The 24,362-nt window shown below is 40.1% G+C and overlaps 2 protein-coding genes across 9 annotated transcripts in view; one reads left to right on the top strand and one right to left on the bottom strand.

Moving 5' to 3' along the window:
* The window catches only part of LAMA1 (laminin subunit alpha 1), a 178,384-nt gene extending 167,007 nt beyond the window's left edge, over nucleotides 1–11,377 (top strand). For all 3 annotated transcript variants that reach the window (XM_090039717.1, XM_090039718.1, XM_090039719.1), the window contains 5 exons: nucleotides 522–680; nucleotides 2,209–2,362; nucleotides 5,251–5,384; nucleotides 8,439–8,661; nucleotides 10,847–11,377. In XM_090039717.1, the coding sequence (XP_089895843.1) occupies nucleotides 522–680; nucleotides 2,209–2,362; nucleotides 5,251–5,384; nucleotides 8,439–8,661; nucleotides 10,847–11,007 (831 nt within the window). In that variant the 3' untranslated portion in view covers nucleotides 11,008–11,377. The remainder of the gene's footprint in view (nucleotides 1–521; nucleotides 681–2,208; nucleotides 2,363–5,250; nucleotides 5,385–8,438; nucleotides 8,662–10,846) is intronic.
* A 2,161-nt stretch (nucleotides 11,378–13,538) lies between these two features.
* The window catches only part of ARHGAP28 (Rho GTPase activating protein 28), a 106,837-nt gene continuing 96,013 nt past the window's right edge, over nucleotides 13,539–24,362 (bottom strand). For 3 of the 6 annotated variants that reach the window (XM_090039724.1, XM_090039726.1, XM_090039725.1), the window contains 4 exons: nucleotides 23,258–23,401; nucleotides 20,836–20,990; nucleotides 20,169–20,233; nucleotides 13,540–17,442 (listed from right to left, as the gene is read on the bottom strand). In XM_090039724.1, coding sequence (XP_089895850.1) covers nucleotides 17,351–17,442; nucleotides 20,169–20,233; nucleotides 20,836–20,990; nucleotides 23,258–23,401 — 456 coding nt within the window. In that variant the 3' untranslated portion in view covers nucleotides 13,540–17,350. Of the gene's footprint in view, nucleotides 17,443–17,487; nucleotides 18,768–20,168; nucleotides 20,234–20,835; nucleotides 20,991–23,257; nucleotides 23,402–24,362 lie in introns of those variants that run through there. The other 3 variants (XM_090039721.1, XM_090039720.1, XM_090039722.1) reach the window with 2 other exon arrangements.

Here is a 24,362-nt window from a genome sequence, read left to right on the forward strand (position 1 = left end):
GAAGCAGAAAGATGCTATCTTCCATATCCACCATAGAAATCCATGAAGCAATATAACAAGTAGAATACCAAATAACCTTGCACTCAAAAAAAGCAAAGTTGAGCCTTGATCTAAGTGATACCTGAGATGAGCTCTAGCTGAGGGGTGGAATATTCAAGAATTAATTATCCTTGTTAGCTGGTGCAATAAACACAGCTAAATGAGGCATCAGATTGGTTGTCTGTTACTTAACCTTTCAAATACTAATATCATAAGATTTTGAAATGCATGCTCACTGGACAACAGATAATCAGTGCTGGCCATAAAGTGCTTGAGTACAAGCAACGTGGAGATGAAAGCCCTTTAACAGTCATGCTGTTGCATTATGATGTAAGTTCAAGGAATCAGTGATTTTTTTTCTCAATATCAGTCCCACAAGCAATGCACTGAAGTGAGCTACCTTCTAGGAAGTGCATTCCAAAATGAATTGTGTTTGTTCTTATTGTAGGCAGCAGTTTGATACAGTTTATCTTTTCTTTCAGATAAAGGCAGAATATGTTAAAAGGAAAGGCATAATCATCGTTGATGGTCAGGAGTCAGCAGCAGTTACTGCTCTGGGAGATGGCAGCACACTGGATGTTGAAGGGAAGCTCTATCTGGGAGGACTTCCCTTAGATTATACAGCTAAGAATATTGGAAATGTAAGAACTGTATTTAATATCTTAGCTATATATGTATAAAGGGTAGGTACTCCTAGCTTCACAGCGTAATTTATGGACTGAGGACCCAGACTCTGACAGGTACTTATATGCCTAAATCTTCTGCTTTCAAATATAAGTTAAGCACCTAAAGAACATTGAGGGTCTGGGTCTGACTCTTCGGAAATAAATTCATAAATACCATTTTCCAGTGAAGTGTTTTATCACTTTAAAACAAGGGTGTCAAACTCAGATCAGTGGGAGAGACTATTCCCTCCTTTTCAGGTGCCTCCAGGCCATGATAGATTTGGGGGTGGTCCTGCTTTCAGCTGGGGGTTGGACTAAATGACCTCCTGAGGTCCCTTCCAGCCCTAATTTTCTATGAGTCTGATTCATGCCAGAGCTCTCACATTGGCAGTCCGAACATCCCTGTGACCAGAAGCTCTGGCACTGGTTGTGGGGCTGTCTGTGGCAGCAGTCAACACCCTGACCTGCAAGGAGACAGGATGTGTGAACGCATGCGCACGCACGTGTGTATGTGTATGTGTGCATGCATGCATGTATGCGCTTGTGTTTTCATTGATGATAATTCATTTAGCTGCTGGGACATAGAATGTGTGTGTGTCTGCACATGTGTGCTTGTACAAGTGAAAGAAATCCTGCAGGGGGAGGGAGCACGCGCGCGCGTGTGTGTGTGTGTGTGATCCTGCAGGCACAGGGAGCATGAGAGAGAGAGACCCTGCAGACTGTGTTTGTGTGTGTGTCCAACCCCGTACTGCTATGGTCAGAAGCCCCACCATTGCAGCCAGAGTCCTGGCTCTTGCTGCACTGATGGTAGCAGCCTACACCCCAGTAGAGCCAGGGTGCTGGCAGCCCCAGCAACATGTTAGGCAAAGCAACATTTCAGGCAAAGGCTTGCCATCATGGCCAGAGCCCTAGCAGCTCTGTGGACAGAAACTCAACCACTGTAGACAGAGATGGCGCTTCCAGTGGTAGCCAATGTCCTGCCTTTTGCTGGGGTGCAGGCAGCCCCAGATGCACAACTGAGTCAAAGGCTCAATTACCATGACCAGAGCCCAAGCTCTAGCTCTGGCTGCAGGGCTGGGGCTTCCTGCAGTGGCAGCCAGAGCCCAAGCTTTGACCATGGTGGCAGGACTTCCTATGCCAGCAGCTCCAGTGGCACTGTGGGCAAACTCTGCCACTTTGGCCTGAGATGCAGCTTTGCTTCGTGTGGCGGGGCTTCCTGGCATGGTAGCCCAAGCTCCAGTGAGAGCCAGGGTTTAGGTAACTCTAGGGACACTGCAGTCAGAATCTCTGATGCCATGGCCAGAGCCTGCTGAACAGGATCTTTTACTTCACCCTGTCTGTGGTGGCAGAGCTTCTGCCTGTGGTGCTGCTTGCATTTGTGACATTATCTAAATAGTCATGTAGGTACTTTATATCCTTAAATTTTCTTTTCAGAGAGAATAGCTCCTGGTGTCAAGTGCTGCAGAGAGATTGACTTCCAAATTATGTGATTTATCATATCTAGGTCACCAACAGTATCCCTGCATGCATTGGCAGTGTGATGGTTAACAATAAGCCACTGGACAAAGAAAGCCCAGTCTCCATCTTTGCTGTGAATAAATGCTATGCAACAGCGCAGGAAGGCACTTACTTTGATGGAAGTGGCTTTGCTGCTCTTGGTAAGCACCATTAATGGAACCAGTAGCTTACTGAATTAGTGTTAATGTAAATGCATCACTTTTCTGTCTAGCTAGAAATGAACGTAATTAAATGATGCTTCAATCAACTCCTGTATGTTTTGTGTACACACTTCTAATTGACTCCTTGCCTTTTTACATTCAAGACTCTAGCCTCTTCCCACTCACCAGTGATCTGGCAGTCAACTAAGGAGTCTTTTCTATAAGTAAAGACCTATCTCTTTTGTAGCTGAGAACAGAAACTGTGGTACTTTTTTCTTGTATTTCTTCATATATGCATCTATGAGAGCTTAAGCTGGTGTATTTTTATGACCAAGGAGTCAAAAGACATGAAAGGGAGAGTAATTTGAAATAGTGTAGCTCACTTTAATTTTATTCTGTTTCTTCAACATATAAGTTTGATTGTATTGGTATGTAAGAGTCTTGAAGGCTTTGACATGACACATTTATATTAATGAAAATTACAGTAGGTTCTACAATGGTCAAATGACCCCTGTTTGGGGGTAGCTGCACACATTAGGCTGCTGTTACTTAGCTGTGTTTACTAGGGAATGGGAAGGCAGGTAATACATATTAAATCAAATCTAAAATGACCCTGAATTTAAGGTGAAATGACCCCCACCCAGTTAGATTGTATACATGGAAAATTATAAAATTGTTTTAATTTTCTTAGTCTAGAAACTAGTAAGGGTGTGCAAAGTGGGCCATATTGGATTCGGATTCGGCCTGATTCGTGGGACACTGATTCAGTTTGTTGATCACAATCCCAATTCAGTTTGGCCCAATCTGAAGATTCGATGCTGATTTGGAGAATCAGCGATCTGGCTATAGACACAACTTTAAATGTTTTTTCTACATACCTTGAGGTACCAGATGCGGTTTGTGAACGCTGAGATAGTGGGGGGGATGGAGTGTCGTACAGGAGTACGGGGTCCCCCGCGCGCTCTGTGGTGGACCCAGAAGTGCTTGTGGCCCACTTCTGGGTCTCCTGCCAAGTGCGCTGGGGATACCACCCTCCCTGGTAGGAAGCTCCATCTGCCCCACCTGGTACCTTCAGGTATGTAGAAAAAACACTTAACGCTATGTCTTATGTCTGAATCATTGAATCTCTCCGAATCAATTCTGAGGGTTCCAGTTCGATTCAGAGAGATTAAAGGGTCTCCTGATTTGATTCAGATTCGGCCAACCAATTGGGCCAAATTTCTGCTGACTCAAATCAGCGACCGAAGCTTCGCACAGCCCTAGAAACTAGTTATTAGAGTCCTCTTAAATTCTTCCCTTCCCATCACTGGCATGTGGAAAGTAGTGGCTGGGGGGCAGGCAGTCTGTTCCCTACCCTTTGCCCCACCTTGCCACTGCCCTCTGTGCCTGTCTCTCTGCTGCCTGTCCTCTCCCAGTGCCTTGCCCTTCCTACCACTTGCCCCCATCTTGTGCCTGTCCCCTCCTCCTTTCCTTTTCAGGTGCTCTTTCTCTGTCTCTGATGGGGGCACAGAGCACCTGGCTGTACCAGGCAGTAGTGGTGGCTCCAGCTTCAGCCTCCAGCCCCAGTTGAGGTCAGGGCTGGAGTCACAGCATCTCCCTGGCCACTTTGTGCTCCTGTTTCCCCATGCTTTCCCTGTACCATGTGCACATTCCCCACACTGCTCTTGTTCTGTGCCACACTTCCCTTGCATATCACGGGTCCCTTCCCCACATTCCCCTTGCTCTGCACATCCCTTCACCTGTATTCCCTGTGGCACCTGTTCCCCCATGCTTCCCCACCACACCACGTGCCCCTTCCCTGTGCTGCCCCTTGCATGTGTCCTTTCTATGCTCCTTCCTACACTGTGCACCCCCTCCCTCCACACTTCTCTTCCCCTGTGCCCCTTTACCACATACCCCTTGTTCCACACGCCCTTCACCTGTGCTCCCTCCACATCAGGCTCCCTTTCTCTGTGCCCACGTTCACTGCCCCCTTTTTCTCATGTGTTTCCCCTTACTGTGTACCCTTTTTCCATGTCCCCTCTATGTTAGATACCCTTTCCCCCTGTCCTTCCCTGTACTGCATGCCCTTTTCTTGTGTCCCCACCTCCCACTGTGTGCCCTTACCCTTTGCCCACGCTGCTCACCATACACCTTTTTCCCTGCACTTCCTGATGCACTGTGGTCCTCTTGCTCCATGTATCCCTTCCCCCATGCAGTTTCCCTGCACGCCATGTGTCCCCTTCCCCATGCCCCACTTACCTTGCACATCCTTTTCCTGGCAATCCCTTCACTTTGCTTTCCCCCATGTTCCCCCCACATCATACACCTCTTCCCTACACCTTCCCGTATATCCCTTACCTGTCTCATGATCCACCCTGGCCCCACCTGGAGCTGCAGCAGCTGCTTGCCTGACCCATAGTCAGTTCTAAGACAAGAGATCTCCCCCCACCATACTGAATGGGGCAGGAGGGGTTGGGGAGGACCTCATCTTATACTCAAGAAAGTGTGGTAATCTGTGTGCCTTGAATAGCTAGTCCAAGATAAGGTACAGCGTAACTTAAATTGGTTTACTTTTATCCACAACTTTTGCAAGAGTAATTTTATATGGAATTTAAATGAATCATACAATATAAGACCATGTCTGTGCCCACTCATTTTTTTCATAATTGCATATATGTAAAAATGTTGTTTGTTCAAATCCTAAGTGAGTATAGAAGGCATCAAAGAATGCAAGGGAGTTTAACTCTCACCACTTTCCATATTATTTCTGAATTTCATCTGTAGCCTTCAAATAATTTTCTCCCCCTTTCAGGATTTTGATGATTAAGAGGCCTATCATATTGTCCATCACAGCCTATTTATACTGTGGATTACAAATCTTTTATTTTAGGCATCTTTTTTTTCAGTTAGAGAAGGTTATAAAGTCCGATCTGATGTGCATGTTACATTTGAGTTCCGTACCACTGCCGCAAATGGAGTTCTTCTTGGAATTAGCAGTGCTAAAGTAGATGCCATTGGATTGGAGATTGTAAATGGCAAGGTGGGTTGCATCTGAATATCCTCATTCACTGTAGAAATTTGCCAAGTCTTGAGCTAAATTGGAAGGTCAGAATTGTTGATTATAAGCAAGACTACCTCAACCACATATGATGCAAGCAAAAGACCAGGAAGCGATAGTAGCAAAGATGCTGCCATGATTCACTACCCACTTAGCCTGGGATTGACTTTGGGTCACAAGGAAGATGAGTTCTTATCATGATTGTCACAACACAATGACTTCTTGTCCTATGATTTAAGGATAGTAACTTACCAAATATGTAATAAATAAAAGTGCCAGTCATCTTCTCCATAGAAGAATCATGTAAAATGGAAAGCAACCACAGTATGTATGGTAGCCTATAGGATTGCTGTTTCTTTTATGTTTGCATAAGCTACTATACTGTATATATTGTTCACAGCCAGCTTCCTTACTTATAACTTGTTTCCTTTTTCAGTGCCAGTAACTTGCCCTTTTCCAGATATGCTCTTGCATAAGTGCTTAGCTGCTGTATCTTAACCAAAAAAACTTAGCAAGTATAGGTGAGGGTCTTATTAATGTACCGAGATAAGAAATTCTATGGATATGGAATGAGTCATGATTTAATATTCTGTCATTTTCTTTTAAATTGAGGCTACAAAGCTTGGACAAAAGTGTGTACAAGAATGTTGGTTTAAGTTTCCGTCTTTCTTAGAAGTTTTAGTTATTTATCAAACTGATTTTATAAATCCATCAACTTAATTTTATTTAGGAAAATGAAAGTTGTGTTACAAAAATCAGTTCTTTTTTTAGCTACAGTTAAAACAAAAGAGAAATTTAAATCTCTTGAATGGGATTAGTATAAACATGAGATTTTTTTAAGTGAATCAAGAGCAAATTTTTGATTACTTGTTAAATAAATATATTTTAAAATATAACTTATATCAGCAAAATTAAAAGCTAAGAACAGTATTTAAAATGTTTCAGCCATATGGTCTAAACAATAAATTGACATTGAAGAGAAGCATAAATCAGTTTAGAATAACTGTGTACAAATAAAAGTCCATGATTATTTGAACCAAAATATCTGAAATATACCACTTTTGTTTGCAGGAATATTTTCTATAAAGTGAGTTTTAGGGGGACAGAAGTGCCTTTATCTGAGATTTGGTGATTCTACCACTATACCTGCACCCCTTCCTTAGCCTTAAAGCCTGAAATCTCAGCCATCCATTTGATCTTGAATGGATACAACACTGCTAAGCACCTTCAGAACCGCAGATATGTTTATACTACTAGGCCTCCCTTCTTACCCTAATCCCGACCCTCTTCAGCATTCACACCTCTCCGCCATTGGTCTTCCTTGAGATGCTCTTTGAAACACAAGCTCTTGAAGCCAGGTTTCCTTTTATAGTAAGTCCTTCCTGACATGTCCTCAGGACTCATCTAACCTAAGCATGTTGATGGCACAGGAAGTCTGAGCACAAAAAGCAATTTTTAGTTGCATTTGGTTGTCACCCTGAAATTAGTGAGAAAAGTGGAGGCAGCTCAATGACAAATCATGAATGTGTATGTAAATGCAGCACTTTATTGAAAGAGATTGAAGACATATCAAATTATAAATAGGAACAGTACTTAATATAAGAAGTTTTCTAATAATTTGCACCGTGAGGAAACAAGTGGTGTCAACAGTCTGCAAGAACCAAGCTTCTGCCATTTTAGGTTACTTCCAACAGTGCCTTATTAAGCCCTATTAAGAGAGAACCTATAGCTCTTTCTTGGTGTAAAGGAGGCTAATTTAAAGTTCTTATGATTCCCTGTCCAGGCCATTTCTTCACCTAATAAAAAATAACCAAATTATATGTGGTATCATTAACTAGGTAACTCATCACTATATTACAATTAATTTATAAATCTATTTTAAATAAATCACACCCTCTTTAATTTACAAACAATCCATAAACCATCATGAACCTAGATGGCATGTTAGGACAGTATGGTTAGGCTACACAAGGGAATCATATTGATTGTATCACATCTGGGTGCCTTTGACTCCCTAGTGTGATGACCAGGTACCTATTCAGAACTCGGTCAATAGTTGTCTTTGATGCAAGTCCGAGCAACACCTGAACTTAAGCCTCCAGGCTTGCAAAGTGCTGTCATCATGCCCTTTAACAAGCAAAACTAATGACAAAATAGCTATCCAGAGACTATTCCACATTTCCCACAGCAACACAAGCCTGGAATCCTGTTCCCCACTTCTTTAACTAGTATAAAAAGCTGTTGTTGCAAGTCATTCCTTCATTAGAGTGAATGTCAATATTTATGGAAAATACTCAGAGCAATTAGCTGTGTTCCCAGTTCTCACTGGCCATTAAGCTCCATAAACCAGCACGGAAAATACCTTCTAACAGTCAATACATAATTCATCACTCATCTGTTCTATGCAGTACATGTATAATTGATTGTTTTTCAGTATTTTTTTTCCCCAGAAATAGTTCATTTTCTATTCAAAATTTCTCAGCTATAGGGACTTTGTTATATCCCTTTTCCCACAACAAGCACATTATGAGGGTAACAGTTACATATTAGTATTACAAGACAAATAGTTGCCTATAAAATTAAAAGCACAAAAAAAAAGAATAATTACAAATACATATCCATATGTTTATTGGCATTGACCTGATGTTTCGTATCTTACATATCACCACCCACAAAAAAAGTTTCTGGACATAATGTTTCTAGTTCTTCTTTTGCTTACTCTGATGTCAACCAGGTATAACTCATGTTTAAATCACAGCAAAAACACTGTAATACGATGAGAAAAGGACTGAGTCTAAATTGGCAGCAAACCTTTAAATCCCAAGTAAAAAATAGCAGGGGTAAGGTGGATAGTTAAGCTTCTCATGTTTAGATTTCAAGATACTTAAAATTCTAAGTTCCCCATAATCAAGTTGAGCATAAGGCTTGATGAAATCACCACACGAGGAATGTATACCACCATGATTGTGCTTTTATTAGATTGCTTTCTATGCTTATGCTAGCTGTATCTTCATTGGCATCTGGATATTTGAACAGGTTTTGTTCCATGTCAACAATGGAGCTGGCAGAATAACAGCCACATATGAAACAAGAGATGCAAATAGCTTATGTGATGGGAAGTGGCACAAACTTCAAGCAAACAAAAGCAAACATCGAATTGCTCTGATAATTGATGGGAACATGGTCCAGGCTGATAATCCTCATATCCAGTCAACATCTGCAGATACAAACAATCCTATTTATGTTGGAGGCTATGCCAGTATGTATAATAGTTTTTTTCTCTCTCATAAAAGAAAACTATGTGTTCAGTTCATCAGAAGTATAGATCATGATAACTATTTTGCAAATGTTACGTGAGATGCTATGAGCTTACTAATGTTTTGGAATTTAAAAAAATCAATTGGTGGAGTATGGAATAATCCCAGTCATAAAAATAATTCTCGATTTAAATTTAGCTTTGAGTATAAATTTATAGACCTAGATCAACTGAGCTTGGTACAAGAAGATACCACTTTATACTCCCCAGTGTGAAATCTGGTTCCTAGCACTGGAGCAGTAGTACAGCTTTTGACAGACTTCCTTTCCTTGGGGTTTTGACTTTGTCTGAGGCCTCATGATTTCTATGTGTGGAGATTCTTGTGAAGGTGTCTTGCTTCAACGCATTTTTCCCCATCTGTCTGGGTACTCACCATGGCTGTCCTCTTGTTCTGACCACATTCCTACACAGCTGCTGTGATGCAGTATTCAGGTTGGGCTGATCCTCTGGAGGGGATGGGAGGTTAGTAGTTGCTTTGTTCTACACAGAATACCTGCTAGAGTCTGTGCTAGCAGACACCAGGATAGAGGCAGTGCCAGTTTATCTGCACGTCTCATATGTTTTACACAATTACCTTTCTGAAATAAACATTGCTCTGTCATTATGTTAGAGTAATACCAAGTATTTCCTCCTCCTTCCCCGCCCACCCTTTGTATTCAAATCACTGTTTTTTATTTAGAAGCTTTTGCTTCCTTCAGTCCCTTCTCAGCATTTGATGAAGTATGCTGTGGCTTACAAAAGCTTATGCATTTCTGAATTAGTTAATCTAGGGGTTTTCAACCATTTTTGGTTAGTGTACCCCTGGCAGCCAGTCCAGAGTAGGGAGTCCCCCAGCTGGTCAACCAGCAGTTGTGGGGGGGTCCCTCCAGCAGAAGTGCCAGTGGCAAAACCATGCCGCCCGCTTCTCCGTGCCACTACTGGACACCCCCGGTGGCTTCCCAAGTATCCCCAGGGGTATGCATACCTCCAGTTGACAACCCCTGAGTTAGGCTATAAGGTGCATATCTACCCTGCCGATACCAAGAAAAACAGAAATTAGTTACTTTTAGTGTGCTGGTTTTTTAATCCTTAATGTGAGCAAGGTCACATGTGATACTATAGTTATCCATTAAGAAGGCTGAGTTTGTAACATCTGAAAAACAGCCACTTTGCAAGTAGGTTAAATGTGTTTCTATAACTTTTTAATAGCCCTGTTTGTACTGAGATTGAGTTGACCAAGTATGATAGCATAATACATATTTTTAAAAAGAATGTCAAACTGCCCACATTAATTAGTCTCTGAAACAGCTGTTCTGGTTTATCAGATCAGATAATATTCCTATTTGTTGTTATGAAGCATTTAGGATTATGAAATCCACAGGCTAATCAGCTAAGGAAAGCTTAGAAATAATACCTTGTCCTTGCATAGCAGTTTTTGGTGTTTAGGCTCAAAGTACTTTACAGATATTAATAAATTAATCCTAGAAGATCACAGCTAGTATGTGAGCTTCTAGAAGTCCACAGAGAGTTTTATCAAAGTTCTGGGCTCTTTACTGGTACTAATACCAATACTAGTAAGATTCATAGTAAGTATAGGTACAGGAGGCCCCTTAACACTCAAAGTGCATCAGAAAGCCATGTACAGCTTCATACCTTGCATACAACGAGTGGCACATAAAGGCCTGTAACAATTTCAAAGAGCTCAGCATGAAGGAAGAGGTTGGGAGAGGGGCCAACGAGTGGCTAATTTGTTCATGGCTCTTCAGGTCCAGCAGCTGCAAACACCCTGGCAAAAGGTCTGCTTTGAACCAGGTGGCTTTGTTAGTGATTGAAAATTGGCCTTCTCCACCTTTGCGTCCAGGCTGAGGTTAATTCTTTTCTCAACTATGGCATAGATCAGTTTGTCAAGTTTGCTTGTGTCAGCACTACAGCCTAAGTACAGCAGCCTGATCTTGTGAGGCAGTGATCATGTCCATAGCAGTGTGAGCAACCTCTGCATACACTGATATATTGTGGGATCTGATGCTCTTTAGGACCTATGTTTATTGCTAGTCATTTTTTAAAGAATTACTTCTCAGCCAGGATCTTTTTTTTTTTCTCCCATTATTTTAGTCCCCTTCCAATCTATGTATTTCTTGTTGTTTTTCAGCTGATGTGAAGCAAAACTGTCTGACTAGCAAAAGCTCATTCCATGGGTGTTTGCGAAACCTGATGTTGATCAAAGGCCAACAGGTAGAATCCTTTGACTTCAGCAAAGCCTTTGACCTGCGTGGAGTCTTTCCTCATTCCTGCCCTGGACCTGAACGTTAAACTGCAGGGAACGGTTTTAGGATCGAGAGCAGGTTACTTTTTGTTGTTGCAGTTGTTTATTTTCCCATTTCTTTGTGAAGAGAAGTTGTTATGAGAACCCAGGCCTCTTTGATTTTCAGTTACTTTCCGACTCAGGACAAATTTTTAGGCAGAAGTTCTGCACTTAAACATTTTAACAAAAAAATACCTCTACTAAAATGTTAACAGCATTAATTGGGATTATTTTTCTTTTTGAACCTTTTATTAATCAGTGTTTGCAACATGTGTTCTGTTGATTACTTGACAGTATTTCATTTAATTGTATATTGGTCTTTTTATAAAAAATAAAAAAAATTGGAGACCACATAATAAAAATGCAGTAAAACATGGACTGTGTTACTTGATGTAGTGGCTTGTGCATTTGAACTGTCACAGAAAACAAACAAACTGGCAAGCATGAAGTGAAAAATACAAAAAGGACAGCATTCAAGAGATTGTGTTAATGGCAAAATCTTGAAGATATGAGGTAAAATTGTTATGTATGAAAGACTAAAAGATGGCTGCAATCCCATTATTTGTGTTTTCCATGATAACTTTAATTCCTTCTATTTTATATAATTTCAAAGAGCTAATGCTCCTGCCATCCCTTAATCAATATTACAGGGACGATATATCATAGAATCATATACCTGTTGGGATATTTGTGCACAGGCAACCAGTAGTTTGGCATAGAGAATTGTCCAAAATGCTCAGGGTATTTGAGCAGTCATCTAATTTCCTACCCCAAAGGCAGCAACTACTGAGTTCTGGGATTTGGGAAGTAGTGCAGAATCCTAGCTTGTATTATGACACTGAAGGACACAGAAGCTAATTTTCCTGTAAAACTAGTGTTGTTTTTAAGCCATCCAGTGCAGGTACCTCCACATGTAACCTCTGGTAAATCCAGACTTCCATTTGAGTAGCTCTCACATACCTCTTGCATTCCTTATTGTATTTCTCTTTTCTGTACTACCCATCTACCCTAGCCTAAGCAGAGAAAACCAGTCCATCCCCTGAATAGGTCACTGAAAAGTTACCAGAACTTCTGACAGTGAGGATTGTGGACTTGGACTTTACCTGACCTACAGTAGGGGTATGTAAAGACATTCAGGGAGGTTACAGGGAGGTTAGACTGAGTTGAAAAACAGCCACCCAATCTAAAGTAAGTCAGGATCGGGGGAGGGCGGATTAGGAGGATTGAGGGGGCAAATAGGGTCTGTGGAGGATTGAGGGGGCCGTGTGTGTGTGTGTGTGTGTGTGTATGGGGGGTGATGGGGTCTGGGAGGGTTTAGCAGGATCATTGGAGGCTAGCAGGGTCTGCAGAGGGACTTAGTGGGGGACTCTCTCTCTCACCCCAACTCCGAATGAACAACTCACCCTTGCCCCCACCCCAATTTACTTCCATTGGCTCCCAGCATCAGCAAACACCAGTAAAACTGGCACCAGGAGTGGCTTGCAGGGATGGGTGGGCTGAGGTAGTGGTATAGCTGCCTGGGGGTAGGGTGAGGGGCCCAGGGGCTAACTATAGTCTGGGGTGGTGGGGGGGTTGGAAAAGCACAGCCCTGTGGCTGTTGCCAGCATCCTCAGGGCTGCACTGGAAACTGTATGGAAGTTCAGTTACATCAGTCTCACTGAACCCAACCTAAGATAGACTACCATGGAGGAACTTAGATTGGGTTGGCTATTTTTAGACTGATCTAACCTTCCAGAACTTCTGTACAGTTCACATGTAGATTGACCCAACTGGGGATCTAAGTGTAAAGTCTGCATCTAGCCAAAGTAATTTAAATTGGGTGTCCATTTATAATGCGCTCTGACTTCCCCCTAACTTCTGTACATATATATGTAGATGAGGGAGCTTCTTTGTGTATTGACCCTTATGTTTTGTGTACCGAATTTGGGAATTTAAAACAAAAACAGTTTTAGCTCTTATTATGTTTTGGGGTCTAATTTTGCCACATTAGTTCCATAGTGGTTAAAATTCTGGATAGAATGAGTAATTAGCCATTGATGTCAGTGAAGATATAGACATACAAACAATACTCCATGGAAGAAATAAAATGGGATGAGCAATGTGTGGCTTCTGTTATGCAGTAACAGCTCATGTGCATGACCTTTCAGAGTTGAAAGTGAAATTGTAGTATCTTAGCCCTACCTGAAAGGGGACTAGGGTACCACAGCTTAGCTTCCACTAATTCTAGGAAGAGCATGCACAAGTAGCAGCTTATGTGTAGTAAAGTCCCGCTGCCCCATTGCCCTGTGATAAGCCGTTTGTGTATTGCATTTCACCCAGTCAGCATGTTTCAGCTCATGGAACAAGGTACAGCTGCACCAGAACAATGGTTGCAGAACTGGGTTCTTTATTGTTGTACTAGATTTGACCCTGTAATTGCCCAAAAGCCTTCACAACTGAGCTGTTTTTAAAAATAAAACTATTGCTTCATTTCCAAAAATTCTGTCAAAGATTTCTCAGAGAAGAGCATGACTTGAGAGTTTATATAAGAAATTTAGTTTTATATATATTTTATTTTTGACCTGGATAAAATAGTGTATACATTTCACTTTACAAACACTATTACTATATTGAGGGTAGACTTACTGTAACAAAACACTAAACATTATGATGAGGAGGGGTAAAGGACTTGTACAAACATTTTGCTTCAGCTAGTGGCATCGTATTATTTTCTAAGGTAGTGACACATTATGGAAAACTAATGAGAAACAGCTGAAAATAGTTAAAATTTGAAAAGCTAATGTTTCCCCTGCAACACTGAACCACACGGGATACACACCTGGTGGTTTTGAGCATTCATAGAAAAAAGAAAGAGGAATGGCTAAGGTAATATGTCTTGTATGAGATTTCTTTCGTAATATGAAATCTGCCTTTTGATTTCTAAAGCTTTGGCTAGTTTCCAGATCTCACCTGCTGGAATGAGACACTTTACCCAGTAACATGAAAGGCTGAACAACAGGGCTACTAATAGAGAAGCTATAGAATAAAAAGCTTTTAAGCAAAATGATTTTTGTCTCTGGCAAATGCAGACTGAGGTAGTTTACCTTGTATATACATTATAAAGACATTAGCAATATGAGAAGGAGTTAGATGAACCATTCCAGTATGTTCACAATATCTGCTTCTTACAATATGTTCTAAAGATATGTGTTGATGTACAAAATGATCCTTTCACAGAACCCTGGCATATGTAAACACTAGATGCATACCAGGAGCTTCCAGGATAAGGTTTTCTTCCTAAATTCTATCACTTCCTCATTAATATTTCACTATGCAATTTTGTTACTGAACACCATACATTTTTAAAAACTTTGATTGCAACTGCTGCTTATGGAAGCAGAAATCAAGAAATGTAGGCCTATATTTTCAGACTTAGAGGCTTAAAGTAACTATCTTAAGTTTGAAAATTTTGGTCAGATACTTGCCAATAGGAAATTTATTATTTCATTTCAGGGTCAGTGGAAATTTGGCCTTATGCTAACACTTTTTCCTGTAATCTATTCCATTTGCTTCTATTTGTGTGTTATTCAAATTACAGACAACTTCTTTTAAAAAAAACAATAATGTAGATACCACAGGATGGATTTCCTTAATTTAAATATGGCTTTTCTTTGTTCTGTTGGAAAGTGGTAAGAGTCCAGGATATTTTAAGCAGTTTCTTTTCCTGAACAACATATAGTGAGATTTATTTTAAGAACAATTTCTGGTGAAATCCTCATTTAAGAGTCTAAAACATACACAGTAAGTTATTATATGAGTTCACAGGTACTCTGATCTATTTCTAATGCCTAATGTTTAGGCATGTGGGGAAGTAGGAGAATTTTGAAAATACTTGGTGTATGCAAATGTTAAGTTACTTAACAGATGCATGTGTAGGTTTTTCTGGAAAATCATAAAAATCTTTAGAAGTAATAAATACAATAATACTTAGCATTCACATAATGCTGGTCATACTCAAAACACTTTCCAGATAAAATCCCTATATGGATCATATACCCCTGCAAGATAGATGTTTACTCTGCCTGCCAGGCTGATTGGGAGTTGTATATATATATCTGAGATTAGAATTTACTTCTAATTCTTATGATATTCATAAAAGGAATATTAGCCAAATTTTACAGATAAGAAAACAGAGGCAGAAAGGCTTGCCTTACTTGTCCACAAGCACAGTAAGAGCCTATGTAAGACAGGAACAGAACCCAGGTGGACCCCTGACTTTTAGTCCTGGGAACAAGCCGCTGGATTAAATCTTTCTAATATGCTTAAATTAATACTTGTGATAACAAGGTTTGTTTAAAAATAAAACAAAACAAACCTAAATGCACCAGTGTTGAAATCATTGTAACTAGATGTGAGTATTGTATTCTAGTACTGTGTATAAAAAAAAATTTAAAACTGCACTGTGTTTGTTAGTTACTAAATATTGTTTCTAAAATGTATCCTACCATTGTTTTTAAAGAAAACAAGCCAGATTCTGCCCTTTATAGCTCATGTTATCAACGGACATCTTTTTTTTCCCCAAGAACTGACTTTTCATACTAAATACAGTGAAGTTGCATGGGTGTCTTTTAAGGCATAATATTTACTAGTCCAAATGTCATGGCTTTAAACATATAAATATTATCACCCTAATGCATAAGATCATTCTGGGCTTTACCACCCACTAAAGGACTTTACATTCACTTCTAGGACACAGTTCAGAATAGTTGCCTGTTGATATCTCACACATAAAGGATTTTTTATCTCCGTCTGCACTCAAATCCTAAGGAAAAACCATCAATATAATTATTCCCAATGAACTGAGTATATCGTAAATATTCCAATGTCAGAAGCCTCCCTCAATTACATTTGAAAGATTTACAGTTTCCAATTTTGCACCCTTGTGTTTTCTAGAGTACAAGTGGTTCTCAAATTAGTAAATGTGTAAGCCTACACATCTATGCATATAGTAAAGTAGAGACTCGTATAACAGCTGTTCAGATGGAGAGGTGATCACAGCTGTTGGATGGCTAAGAATTGGAGATAACATATTATATTTATTACTTTGTGTTCCCAACACGATGTATTTGTCTGGTCTACCTGTTAAATCTCATCTCTTAGATTCTGTGCAATTTGTGATAGGGATCATAATAGGGCTCAACTGGCTTGTGGGCTTTAGACTATTTAAATGTTAAATAATATTAAATCCCATCTCTCATCATAAATGTGTCATCCTCCACATCTGTGATGAGGGAAACCTTAACACTTGCTGTTACACAGGTCCAGACAAAGCCCCCTGCCCTCTCCCCTCTCCCCACTGCTGAATAGTTCAAAAACATATTAAATTAAAACAGATAAAGGAAAAGCAAATAGCTTAAGCACTTGAGAATCTACAGCTTTTAAAGGAAGTTGTCTGTAAACTGGCACCATTACAACGTTTGTCACATATATTAAGATATGCAGGAAATATTTTAAACCCAAAATTTAGTGAAAGGAGGGTGGGAAGAATATGAAGGATCCAAGTCATTCATTTCACTGCCAAGCATCTGCCTTCTGTCTCCTGTCACTTGTGTATATGCATATGGGGAAGGAGGCCAAAAGGAATTGTTCCAAGTTTGAAGCAGTGATGCTACAAATACATGGTCAGAAATAAAGAGACATAGCATGGAATATCAGAAAGTTGACAGTCATATTTACAGTACAACATACATGAACAGTACATTTGTTTTTACACAGTAGTTCTTTCTCCTCAATATCAGCCACAAATGAGGAGTGAGTCAGATGCATAAATATAGGAATAATGTACATTTTACTTATGAATAGTTTTACTTTTCACAGAAGGGACTGATTTCACCCACATTTTGGCACTGCTGTTACTCCAGCTCCCCTAGTCCAAGTTCAAGACCAAGTCCAAGTTTCCCCTTTTTTACAGACCACTGTGATTACTCTGCATTATCTTGCAGTTGGTAGTGTTCTTTGCATTCTAGACTGTCTCTAGAAATGTAGATTTTCACGATCAAGTTAAATGAAAACTATTATATTCCACAGGTTGTTTTCTAAGTACCGCTGTCCTTCCTCCTTCACATCCAGTGAACAACTGGCACAATATAATCCATATAAAAGTATAACCATTGCATGACATTGTATAGCTTTCCATTCACTGGAGTAACAGTTCTCATGTCATATTTAGTTTATGGAATAGATCACTTGTGAAGCATGTTAGGAAGGATAGTAATTAGTGCTTTGGTTTCATGTGGCAAGGTCTTGAGATAGAAGGTATTACTGCCATCCCTTTGGCCTTTTCCAAATCATTGTTCTTTGTCATTGCAAGCTTCAGCTTGTCTGTGGTTTTATCACCCATTCTGCTTGAGGATTTGCACGATACACATCTAACATATATGCATCTGGATCCAAACAGTGCTGACCTGAAACAAAAATTATGAGCAATTTTTCATCTATTTTGGGGGTATGCCAGTATAAATGGTATAGATCTGAATTTTCAAAAATGCCTTTGGCCTGTCTGCAAATTGCATGTTAAGGAAGTTGGGATTTATGAGTCCAAATTCCAATTCATAAGAACCCTGACATGAGATTCGCATTTTATCTAAATGTTACGGTTTCACTATAAACAATGACTATATTAAGTGCTATTGTGAGCATCTTTGCCTAACTATCAGTGTATGACTTTAACCTTATGCCTTTGTTTATATATAATTTCTTGTTTTATGGATCAACAATGAACACATCTGTCTTTTGCTTTTGATTAAGAACATGCACAATGATGCACTATTATTATTATTAATGTAAAAGTTTCACTGTTTAAGACATGAAAGAAGTCTTTATCCCAAGAACCTTAGTTTCAATGAGGCATGGGCACTTCAGTGCAAGCATGTAACTCAGCCTCTGCATTTCTGTACCTGAGGAGGTTATCACTGAAATACCTCACTGGAGAAATCTGTTCTAAACTGTTAAATGCGGGCAGGGAATTTGCTTACAAGAAAGGAGAAGAATGGTTCTTTAACGCAGGTGAGAGAAAAGCAATGGACATGAGAATGAGAAAAAATATAAAAGCTTGGATGAGTCTGGCAGGAACACAAGCTTGGACAGACATGCATCAGGTTACTATAGCATGCTCCATGCACTATGGCATGGCCATAGCTGTCTCCAAAGTCGAATGAAGTTAGTTGAATTCTTTCCACTGACTTCAACAGGCTCAGTGCATCAACACATGCGATTAATGCAATGCAATAATCTCCAGAGTAGTTCCAGTCAGAGTAACTGGCTCCAATGGTCCCGGGCACGGGATTTACATGTATGCCCAGGATAGCAGCAATTTGTACCAGGGTGGAGCCAGCCACAAAGCTGACTGGGCTGACCAGGTGCAATTTATGCCTGCAGTCAGCGTTTACATGTGTATTTCAACTCAGTAAGTTACTCCACTGTAGCATAGTACCGATAATACAGTCTTACAGCAGAGTTCATTAGTTTACTCTGACCTACTACTGGCAGACCTGTAGATGGTGATACTTAACCATGGAGCTAATTAATGTACTCTGCAGTAAGGCGCACATATAGATGCACCCCCTCTGACTCAGAAACCTCTTTATCCTGTAAAAGGACTGTAGTATAGAAGACCCTTCTTTGTAAAGATACCAACAAATAGAATTAATTCAAGCGATTCAGGGACTTACTGTATTTACTCAAATAGAAGATGATCCTGATTATACGATGAGCCCCCAATAATTAGATTCTGTATATGGAAAATGTACAAATCTGTTATAATTTTCCAGGCACTAATCAAATTATTGGAGGTTTGCCTTAAATTTGTCCCCCTTCTACTGCTACAGCAGCAAAAATACAGCTTGGGCATCAGTAGTCACTTTGCTCTCTACTTCCCCCCCAGCCTTTTCCCCTGGCAGCCCCTTTCCCCTTCTTACTGCCGGACCCTGCTCTCCCTTGACACATGGAAGTGATCAGCAAATTTGAAAACAATAATCTTGACAATTAAACATAGCTGTAGCAATTGGCATATCATACCCATACACTTAATTCATCCCAAATTGATGCATGTTACCTTTTTTTGAAATTGCTACAAGTTGTAGCTTAGATACTCCATAAGCATACTTTTGAACAGTACATTTATGTCTACCAATATATAGTACAAACTATGTATGACATGAATCTAAAACCAAATGCTTTTAATTCACACATAGTTCATTCAGCTGAGCCCTGCCCGAGTCAACAGTATTTCAAGTCATGGTGACTCCACAGCTCAGTGTGGCTCACTATGTGTATGTATTCCAGATAACCCTGCAGAGAGGATCCATGTGCTAGCTTCCACTTATACCTGGAACTCGATGTTCTTGTTACGAGTCCTGGGGTACTCCAAAAATGTATGTGCAGATCCACCTCATGAAGGGTGTGGCCACACTAATCATATACACCAGCCTGAGAGAGGGGGCAACAGAGAGATTCTGGGTAAACTGTTTAGAGCTCTGCTTGGTGATGTTTGCCAGACATGTAAGGCTGATGAAGAAATGGGAATTGTTGGAAATGGGAAAGAAAGGCACAGCTTACCTGTAGGAGTGAAGTCATCATCAAAATGTACGCAATGTAGTAGCTCACCATGACTTGAAAAAGAGTTGGCAGTGAAGGGGACTGTATTTAACATGCATTAGCATTTATGTTATTTAGATGGACTGTACTAATCTATCTTGGTCTTTTAAGATCAAATGTAGCAACATTTTTGGCATTCAGGAGAGACCATTAGAGCTGACTCTAGTCTTCCTGGTACCAGCCTGATGTTTTATTACCTCCAGGCCTGGTGCCTGTTCCCTGCACTGGGAACATCCGTATGGTTTGTTGTTGTTGTTTTAAAGGGCCAAAAAAAGAGGAAAAAAGTTCCTATCAGCCTGTTTGTCTAATATAGGCCATGTGTTTTATAGTTATGCTGAGTGTTAGCTACATTTAATCAACTTCATAGTCAGTTTCCATTGCTTACACAGTTTAATGTCAGTGTATTTAGTGAGGTTTTCCTGTATACATTTATTAGATGAGGGGCTTTTTCCCCATGCCAATTGCCAGGCAAGAGGAATCTAGTCTTGTATTTGAGTAAATATAGTAACAATAGAATTTTAAGAATAAAGCTTACCTATATTTCCTCCAATTTCATATAAACTTTGGCTCTGCCCTTTCATGTTTTCTGATGATCCACAGCTATAATAGAGAAGAGTTTGAGATTTAATCTTTCATATATTTACTATGACTGCATGCATTAAAAAGATGATTCTACTATAAACAAACAAGGAATTCTCTATATATTTGTACTGAATTTAAGCACTTACATTTTGTACATAATGGTTTGATTATACACTCCACTTACAATTTACTTTAAAAAACAAATTATTCAATTACACTAAAGGACTTTACAAAAGGATTTTCAAAATATGGCTTGCTGACTTCCTTTTGCATAAAAATATATTGGCATTCATTTACAACAATAACAACATTAACTTTTATAGTCAGACTTAAGACAATCTTTCAGGCTTCTATCTGCAGGAAGTTTAGAAATACATATTTTTCAGCAAAAAAGAGAGATTGATTCTCCAAAGGTACCAATTATTAAGAACATGAAGACCAGAAATCAATGTTAGGCATTTTTTACTGACCAGTGTTACTGTAAATTACTGTTTGGGGGTTATTAAAATGTTCTTATAATATGCGCCTCTGAAAAATGGATGATCAAGGTTTTATGATTTTGAAAATATTATTCAGGAAGGAAGGAAGGAATGTACTGATGACCTCCTGCTTTTCCTCACCTGTTTTCACAGTGAAATCGAGCCAGAATGTCTTTGGCTTTGGTTTGACTGTTCAGTTGAATTGCCATAGAAACTTTTGAATGAAGTGGAGCATAAACTCTTATCACTCCCTCAGGTATGTCTGACTGCAGACATGGTGGCAAAGTGACAATTCCCTAAAGAAAATTCAAGACAGTAAGTATAAGTATATATCATGCTGTAGGTCATCTCAGAAGCAGTTCAAAGTCTTTCAAGATTGCTTGTGAAAAAAAAAAAATCAGTGGTTCAGGTGAATTATTACAATGATTAAGCTATGGTTTACAAGTCGGGTATTTCACATAGTTGTGATCATATAACAAACACTATTGAACAAGATAAAACACAATGAATAAAACTTCCCGGCAAGCATGAGCATATACTACAAACCCTGAATTTGAATTGAAGCAGAAATGTTCCAAGTCCAGATGGCAACATGTTCCATAGGTTATTTCTGAGTGCACTGACCACAGACAGGCTTGTTTGAAATCTCTGTTAAATACTACAACATATCCTGTCTTTCTTTTTGAAGAAGAAATCAGCCACAGGCAAGGAGACTGAGGTTTCTCCCCCACCCCCTCCACAAGCCCAAGTACATCCAAGTTTATGTACAGTAAAATATGAACATCGTATATGGTTTCCATTAATTTTGTACAAAACCCCATACAGAGTTCAGACTACTGGTTATAGAAGTTTACTCATTCTTCCGTGATTTCTAAGAGGATAAATCGATTAGGAAGCCCTGTATTCCAAGGCTAATCCAGTTAATATCACCCTGAGTAGAGTACCCTGTGCACCCTGTGTAATGTACAATAGATCCTCTAGCTGCTATCCCACAACTAGAGCTGCATAATTTTAAACATCTGAAACCTGGCATTTATGCTACATACTTGGAAATTTTACTCACTTACTGAAACATCATTCACCTCCAATTTACCTTTCATATTCCAGGGATTCTGTTACCCCCTGGTGAGGTATAAATCTGACTGCCATCTGCTAAACAACACATTTCAGAAAGCTCAAACTTGTCATTTTTTTAAATTCCCAGGCTCAACTTTTTCTGTCCTGCCTCTTACTGCATGAATGTAATTTTAAATCGCAGTAGTTTACATCAACATTTCAGACAAATATGCACACAAGCACACATATCTATTTGCAATGCATATGCATCACTGCTGGTAAATGGACTCTTCAAATATCTCAGTGGATAAAGGCCAACTATTCTTTGCATACCACCTTTCTTCTTTCAAGTGCACTATCTCTGCTTCCCATATCCTCCAATGCTATTCTCCTCTCAGGTTCTTCAACCCTATGCCAGATGTAAAGGCCTGGGGAAGCTTCTCATTTTCTGTCTGTACAAAGGCCCATAGAGGAAAGCAGTTCTCCATTCCCCATATAAACAGCTAAGGAGCAGGTCCAAAGAGCTGCAGGCCTTGTAGCTTACGACAGGAGCAGCATATGATGCAGTTTGCTGTGCTAGGTGAATGTGCCTGCTTTGTTCAGTGTCTCAACACAAAGCAATGGAACCATGACCCATGGGATGTGGCAACCCAATCCAGGGCTGGACGAGGCTCATTTATTTTAACCACCTTTTAATCTACTGCAGTTCTAGGACTTCACTGAATCTCCTCAGAAGATTCAGTTCTGTTTGAAGGGTGACTGTAATTCTCAAACACATGGGTGTTTGCTGAGTTAACTAAAATGAGGAAGAGGAGATGGTTGACACCACACCACCTAGTACTTCCCCCACCACATTAATCAACTTCAGAGCCTCTGTGTTGTGTTGTAGCAATATATTAGCTCTGGGGATTACATCTTCCAAGATTGCTCTCAGATAAATTTCTTCTGTATGGCAAAGCAAGTTGCTGTGAGATTACAGACTCATGGGAAATGTTTTCCTATAGCTATAAAACTTACAATTCTAACATCTAATCTAACACAGCTTCCTTCTCTAGTGAATCTTACTTGCCTCCTAAACATCTAAAGAACATATTACTAGTGGCATTTATTTTTATCACAGTAGTAGGCAGAGAGAAAGCATCTTGATGTGCAAGATACTATATATACAAATAAAAAGGAGACCCTGCCTGGATTGCTCACAGGCTGTATGTTATATGAGATGCAACAGAAGGAGAAAACAGTCAGATAGAAAGGAGTGGGTGAGAGCATGAGGAAGCAAAATGAAGAGTGTTAACAGAGGCTTGCAGCTTGCCTAGCCAGTCTAAAATGGAAGCAATTTGTTAGTAGAATAGAGGTAGTTTTGAGGAAGGATTTAACAAGGCTGAGGGGGTCGTTTTTTTAAAAAAAAAATTGAATGAATATTTTTCTCCACTCAGAGGCATTTAAGAGAGGAGGGGACAGGAAGTAGTGTGAGGACGCCATTTAAACATGATACATCAGAATGTACCTCTGATCTTTCGGGCCTTTCTCGCTCAATGGTCTTCCTCCTTAGAAGTTTTCTCACTCCCTTGTCAAACATCAGCTGCCTCTTGCTGTTGTTCATTGCAGCCTCATTCATCTTTCTTACCTGAGAAATCAGGAAGGATGGGACCTAGGTGAAGGAAAACAAGGTTGAGCACACACAAAGGAGATAAAAACCCCTTTCCTATAAAAGTGACTTTAGTGCCAAATTAAAAGCACTGGAAATTGAAACCATGTGTTTATCCCGTAAGTCATAAAGACTAGGCAACTTTCTATTATATCACTCTACCACTTCCAAGGGTGAGATGGTAGTTCAGTTTTCATGCTCGTTAAATATATGAGCTCTGCTAAAGCTGGCACTTGTAGGCATGCAGGGTGTTAGTTGCCATAATGGGGTTTTTTTCATCTCTTTTTGGGACTTTTATGGTTCCCATTATCATGGTACGTGAGCAGCTCACAGACTTTAATGGCACCTGAGAGGCAAAGAAGTGCTGTTATCCTCATTTTACAGACAGATAACTGAGGTGCACAGAGAGAGTAGGCCAGATCTAGTTCAATCTTGTAGGCATTTTTGCTAAAGCACAGCAATACCCAAAACAACAGGTGCCCTAGGAAGGCAATCCAAATTTTCAGGGTTAGGCATCCAGGTTCATATATAAGTAATGGAGAGTGGTAGTGCCATTTAAGAATAATGCAGAGCTTCTACATAATGAGTGGGCAGGACACATGGTGGCCTATACCTAGCTAACAAAAAATTTAAGGCACAAAGGTGACTTGATCTGCTACAGCTCTTCAGCATTTAGGGCCCCTCTACACATGCAGGTGAAGGCGTGATGGAACTAATACGTGATTCACACAATGCATGGCACACATGCATGGCAGGAAGTGGGCTTTTGAGATCTAAAATCAGATCCCAGCACCCCTTCTTGCTGGGCTGCTGCACCAGCAAGAAGCAAGTTCCCATGGCTGGGAGCCCCGTCAGCTAATGGAGCTCCCAGCCACAGGGGCTCCCCATGCACTTCCACAGCTGGGAAACTGCAGCTGCTGTGATCTTCCAGCTATGGAGGTACACCATGTGACTGAGAGACCAC

Source organism: Crocodylus siamensis, chromosome 3 (genome assembly GCF_052110815.1).
Source record: "Crocodylus siamensis isolate JL-2025a chromosome 3, ASM5211081v1, whole genome shotgun sequence".
In the NCBI taxonomy this organism is placed as follows: domain Eukaryota; kingdom Metazoa; phylum Chordata; order Crocodylia; family Crocodylidae; genus Crocodylus; species Crocodylus siamensis.